The sequence below is a fragment of the Pterocles gutturalis genome, unplaced genomic scaffold, assembly GCF_000699245.1.
Source record: "Pterocles gutturalis isolate BGI_N339 unplaced genomic scaffold, ASM69924v1 scaffold38159, whole genome shotgun sequence".
NCBI classification, from domain to species: Eukaryota; Metazoa; Chordata; class Aves; order Pterocliformes; family Pteroclidae; genus Pterocles; species Pterocles gutturalis.
Window position 1 is genome coordinate 1 of NW_010134491.1, and position 6,378 is coordinate 6,378.

At 58.5% G+C, this 6,378-nt stretch overlaps 1 protein-coding gene across 1 annotated transcript; it reads left to right on the plus strand.

The window, feature by feature from the left end:
* Positions 1-437: 437 nt before the first annotated feature.
* On the plus strand, positions 438-4,985 carry BSG (basigin (Ok blood group); the record flags this gene model as incomplete). Its single annotated transcript, XM_010081620.1, has 7 exons — positions 438-594; positions 1,826-1,914; positions 2,164-2,300; positions 2,501-2,774; positions 4,182-4,206; positions 4,516-4,586; positions 4,699-4,985. Coding segments are annotated over 6 exons (740 nt in total), but the record flags the coding sequence as incomplete, so codon positions are not given.
* Between the last annotated feature and the right edge of the window lie 1,393 nt (positions 4,986-6,378).

Sequence of the window (6,378 nt, forward strand, 5' to 3'; positions counted from 1 at the left end):
GGAGGGGTCCGAGTCCGCTGGGGTCTGGGAGGCATGGACACAACGAGTGCTGCGGTGGCTCATAAAAGCCGAGCTGCGTTCTTGTCGCTGCCCTTCACAGCATGACCTTTTCCGTTGCTTATTGAGCACTTGGCTCTGCTGGGGCGGCACCATTGTGGGGACAGTGGGGACACGAACCCCCAGCCGCGGTCCCAGGGGCAATGGGAGCAGCCGCGGGGCCAGCGCTGGTTGTCACTGGGGCAGCCGGGCCCTGGCCGCCCAGTTTTGGGGTCTGTCCTGTACTGGTACCACCAGTTCTGGTGGGAAAGTGGTTGCAAAGGTAAGTGGGAGCTGTAACAGGGACAGGAGCTGTGGGGCTGGTCACTGCACTAAAGGTTCTCAGGCCGGCGTGTGACCTCTGGAATCCCCCATGGTAACTTTAGCTGCATTGTTGACAGGTCCAGACATCAAATCTCATCTGACCGAAGTCTCCGGGAAGCTGATCCTCACCTGCAACATGACAGCGCCTCACCCGGCCATCGATGGCCACGAGTGGATGCATGGGGACAAGGTCCTGCACACCGACGTGGAGTCCGGTGCTGTCACCAGCTACACGTGAGCATCGGGGGCGCGGGCAGAGAAGAATCTGGGCATGGGGGGTGGGTTTTTTACCAGATGCAGTTAATTGGCTGAGCCCAGAGTCGAGCTTTAAAACTTCAGAACATGAGTCCAAGCTTTGGTAAAGCCCAACATTTTCCCCTTTGTGGGGAGGAGGAGTCAAAAGGAGGAGGAAGGGAAAGTGATTGCCGCAAGTAACCTCTTAGTAGGAGAAATTCTGCTGCTTTGTGTCTTATGCCGGCGTTTGGCCAGGCTGGGTTTGGGGCAGGGTGCGAGGTGCCACGTGCTGGGGCTGCACCCATCCGCCCCGTCCCCCCCCCCCCACGTCTGTGTGTGCAGCTGTTTGCCGGAGCTCTCGGGGACCCTGCTCCGGGCTGTACGCACCTTTCCAAAGTCCGGCCGTTCTCGCAGGACGAGCTGGGGAGCTGCCTGTGAGTGCTGCTCTGCGCTCAGGAGCGGTTTGCAGGCTGCAGCTGGGCAGGAGCGGGAACACCGGCCGCATTGTCACCGTGCAGCGAGCTTTCCTCTTCGATTAGGGTCAGGCTGGGCTGGCGCTGACCCAGCCGCTGTGGAGGCATCGTGTCCTTTGTGCGGCAGTGCCGACGTGCCTGCCTCCCCATAGCAACAGGGAGCTGAACAAGGGTTAAAGTATTTATAACCCAGCCTCCCTCGCGTGACCTCAATTCCTCGCTGGCTGGTTTTGGGGAGCGGGAAGCACCGTGCACGGCGGAGCTGACAAACAGCCTCTTGTCCCAGCGCAGCCACGGGACAAACTTCTGTGCCCCTTCCCTTGAGTGGGTATTACTGGGCTGCAGAATGGGAGGTTTGTTGCTGTGCAGCGTAATCCACTAAATCTCATTGCAGCAGCTTTGCAAAAGGGAAAATGGGAGAATTCTCCCTACGCTTGGATCCGTGCAGAGTGACCCAGCCCGGGTGTTCCTTGCTGCCTGCTTTGCCGTGTGTTCCCTGGGCTTTCCTGCCTGGGGAGCACAGCCTTCCCCTGGACCTCCCATCCTCAGCTCCCTGCCCGTCTCCTCGAGGCATCAGCCCTGCCGCTCGCCTCTGACATGAGGTGTGGCCGTGTCCTGGGCTGTGCTGATGGCAGGACTCCCGCTGCCTTCAGAGTCCTGCGGAGGAGACCGCTGCTGCCTACGGGTGTGTCTGTGCGGGTTTGGAGTTCGGTGTCAGTCGGTGCTGAGTGGTTGTCTGACATCCTGCTTTTTGGCAGAATCGAGGGGAAGATGGAAGAGCACTCTGGCATCTATGAGTGTGTCTACAAAACGAGCCCAGTGATAAAGGGACAAGTGACTGTTTCAGGTAACTTCAGATGTTTGCTTCTGTCTGAGAACGGGGGTGGGAAAGCTGTGATCTCCTGAACACTTTGCTTTGGTATCTTTTCGGCTTCTTGAAAAGCTGCTCCTAGCCCTTTATTAATGGAGCGGCAGGACTGCACATGGCTGCTGCCAGACCTGCTCTGAGGCAGCTCCATCTTACCAGGCAGCTCGAGTCTTAGACCTTGGGTTAAATCTTTTCGGTAACAATGAGCCTGATTTTCTCTTGCTGCAGTTGCCCCCCAGGTGATGGCGTACAAGAAGTCTGAGCATGGGAATGAGGGGGACACGGGCGTGATGATCTGCAAGAATCCCTCTTTCCCCCCTGTCAGCTCCTGGGTCTGGTACAAGAATGGTCAGGAGGTGAGTGCTGTGGGGTGATGCTCTGTCTCCCCTTCTGCCCACCCGACTTCCCGGCGCAGAAGGGAGGACCTCATCCCGTCAGAATTGTCTGTTGCGGAGCAGCCTCCTCGGCGCCGGGCAGGAGGGTGTCTGTAGCGGTGGCACCACGCACGGGGAGCGAGCAGCTGCCCTGGGTCAGCGCTGCCCTGAGAGCTCTTCCCTCCCTCCAGCCCATCGTCAATGGGTCCGGTCGGTACATCATCAAGTCCACGGGCAACAAGACGGAGCTCCGCATTCTCAAGCTGAACATCGAGGAGGATACCGGCGACTACCACTGCAACGCCACCAACTCCCAGGGCTTTGGCGGTGCCACGGTGAACCTGCGCGTGCGCAGCCGCCTGGCAGCGCTCTGGCCCTTCCTGGGTATCGTGGCAGAAGTCCTCGTTCTCGTCACCATCATCTTCATCTATGAGAAGAGGAGGAAGCCAGATGAGGTTCTGGATGGTAAGAGGTGCCTGGGGTTAAATCTTCCTGGGGAGTCCGAGTGACTTGTAGGGTGCAGGCAGAGTATTCTCAGAGAACCTGGAGCTCCTTCTGCCCGCTGGGCGTTGGTTTGAGGGCTGCTGCTCAGGGTGCTGCTTGTGAACCCGTCGGGGTCTTTACCGGGAGACTTCAGCCGTGCAGCTGAACTGCTCTGAGAGCCCTTCAGCGCATCGTGCATTGGATCTGGAGCGAGATAAGATTCGGTGCAGGTCAGGCTGACCCTCTGTCTCACCAGTTCCTCTGCGCTTTGTGAGCAACTCCAGGACGGGGTTTTCTTTGGCAGTTGATGTTCTGGAGGAGCTGGAGCTTTAACGTTCTGGAGCTTTTCTGGTGCTGCAGGATCAGGGGACTGTGTCGGTGGCTCCCTAAGACCAGGCTCAGCTTAATCCAGGTTCAGTTCAGGGATCTGTCCTCAGAGCCACACATCCTGACTCCGGGGGACTTCCTCAGAGCCTAGCGCTATCTGGGATCTGTTCTGGAAGTAGGGGCTCCTCCCTTTCCCTATCAGTAGGGATCTGCATTGTGTTCCCCAGCCACTCTTCCTTATCTGATCCAGCGAACAATGAGGGGTAACTGCTGGTATCCTTCCTGCCAGGGAGCACCTGGGGTGGGCTGAGCATGTGGGGTGAAGCAGAGGGACTGGAGCTCAACAGCTCAACATCCCCCCCCAGCATGGGGCTCGGGGCGGGGGGGGGGCTCTGCTCAGTCTCAGGAGCAGATGCTCTGCCCTCTGACAGCCTTGGCTGGAAGGCAGATGTCATCTTAAGGGGGTTGTAGCTGCAGCTTCCAGCAGAACTGTAACCTGTGTGTGGTGAGGGCAGCACCAGCCCGGTCCGGATGGTGCTCAGCGCTGACCTGCGGGAGCTTGGCAGATGCTGTGATGGGGCGTGTGCTGAGGGGTCCAATGCTGCTTGGCCGGAGCTCCTGCGCTCAGGTTCCTGGGTGCTGGTGGGTGAGATCAGGGTCGTACCTGTTCAGACATCGAGGCACCAGACCTGACCCTGCCGATGGGCGAGGGTGGTGCCGGTGCCTCTGTTACCCCGTGGGCTGAGCCCACCCCGTGCCTGCCGCAGCAGCTGCGTAACAGGAGCTCGTGTCCGGGTTTGTGCCTTGTCTCAGCTCAGACAAGCAGCTGCTTTGAACTCCCGCGGGGAGGGGGCTGTTCTGGTAGGACGCAGCCCCCGGCTCTGCCAGGCGCTGGTGAAACAGGACCCCGGGGTGAGGTGACCTTTTGGGCTCGGTCCTGTGCGGGCAGCGGTGTCCAGTGTACCCAGTAACCTGTCTGGAATGCTGGTCCCCGGGGCTTAAAGAGGTGACGGAGATGACCCGATGTTTGTTCTTTCTTTCTGTGCTGTCCTGAACGTGAAGATGATGATGGAGGTTCTGCACCACTGTAAGTGCTCTGCTTTTTCCCGTTCATCCAGACCTGTGCTGGCAGGTCACATCCATGCGGGGAATCCGCTCTGACTATCAGAGCTGGCTGGTGTGGGAATAACACCCTCGTTTGCTGGGTGGGAGGCTTCCCTGCGGCTCATTTAACGTGGGCAGTGTATGAACTGCACGGAACAGGGGATGGCACCGGGGTCTCCAGAGCTGACGCTGTCCTGGGAGCTCGTCTCTCCTCGTCTGCACCCTAATTACATCGGGGGTAGGGTTGGGCTTCGTGCCTTTTGTTTCCTCACTGCCCCTTTTCTCTTCTCAGGAAAAGCAATGCCACAAACCACAAGGACAAGAATGTCCGCCAGAGAAATGCTAACTGAGAGCTGGGGCCAGGTGAGCACTGTCCCGAGGGCAGGGCTGTGGTCCTGTGCTGCTCCATCAGCCCCCTCTGCAGCCTTACTGGGGCCACTGGCGGTCTAACTGGCTTTTCCTTCTCTCCTGCCAGGTGATGTGTGGCTGAAGAACTCGTCTGGACAATTTTGTTTTCTTTTAATTTTTTGTTAAAATAGCATCATGAAATACTATAGTGCATCCTTGCAATTCATTTACTTCACTTTCTAAAGAAACTTAAGTTGTAGAATCTAAAATACACTTTTTTTTAAAGAGTTGTGGGAGGGTTTTTCTACCTGTAAATGTAAATCCCTTGTTTCTGGTAGTCTAGGTCACTGGCTGTCTCTGTCCTGGGTTTCGTGGTGTTGGTGCAGAGGGGTGGGTGGGAGCAGAACTTCCCCACGGCTGGGAAGAGCTGGGTGTGCTGGGTTGGGCCATGTTGGAGTCCCCTCCTTGCCCCACCTCGGGGTGTGAGGCCACGCAGGGAGCTGTGAGGACAGACCTGAACACGCAGCAGAACGCATGCGGTTCCTTGCGTGCTGCTCCGCTGGCATGGCCGGTGCTCCCCAGGTCTGTGTGTGTGGGTTGGGGACGAAGCTGCTTTGGTGACCATCTGGAGATGACCTGACCGAAGGGTTGGGAAAGGTGGTTCTGTGTCTTTGCTGGAGCATCGCCTGGAGCAAGGCTGCACCTTTCCCCGGCACAGCAGCAGCACGTGTCCTGTATCCTGCTTGGCCAGGGCTCCCGGGCACATCTGCTGGTGCAGCTCTGGGCAGGAGCAAGCCAAGGGCTGGTTCATCGGTGTGTGCCACACCACCCGACCCACACGCCATGCCGGGCAGGTTCCCCATCGGCTCCTCCAGAGCAGCTTCAGTTCCCTCCTAAACAGACGCAGGAGGCTGCACTGGAGCTGGATACTGGATGCGTGTGATTGCTGTTAAATTATTTCCCGGGCTGTTGGTGTCTCTTCTCAAGCTGCTGCAGTGGGGGACTGGGGCTGTGGGGTGTTAACGGGGTGTTCTTGGCTTGACCATTGAGGGGTGTGCGTGAGTGCGTGACAGGAGCCGGAGAGCAGACGAGTGCTCAGGGGGGTCTAATGCCTTTATTGCTGGGTAGCGTTGAACTGTTCCATCTGTTAACACACTTCACAAATAAAGATGATTCCTCTCTTTTTTTCCACCTTTGTCTGGCCTCTGGTCTCTCTTCCCCGTGGGCTGGACCCCTGGGTGCCTGACCTGCTGACTCATTTCTGGCTGTTGAACACAACGCTGTGTCTCACAGTTTGGCTGCACTCTCCTTGCTGGGTGTTTGCGGCTCCGGAGGTGTTCAAGCCTTTGCCAAGGGCGGGGAGCAGTGGTCCCCACTCTGCAGAGCCTGGAGGAGCCCTGGTCACTGGGGCACACATCCTCTTTGGGGACAAGTGTCACCCTGTCCTGCTGCACAGTTCCTCAGTGCCTTGGGCTGGGGGGTCAGGGATCAGCCCCAGCCTGCAGGAGCCCTGGCAGGACGTGCTGCTTGCATGTTCCTCTGCTGTTATTTTTATTTTTGCCAGCTCTTTCCTGCAGGGAGAGGGAAGGTGTGAGGTTGTGTGCAGGGTGGTGCTGGGGGAGGATAGGGATGCAGTGGGGGGTCCCTGGGGCTGAGCTCAGTGTCCTGCCCATGCTTCTGCCCTTGGTGTGAGGTGGGGGGCTGTGGGCTGCAGAGAAGCCCCCACACCCACCCTGCTGCCCCTGCCTGCCCTGGTCCCCAGGAGTGACCGAGGGGTGGCCCTGGGGCCTTGCCCTGTAGCCAAACA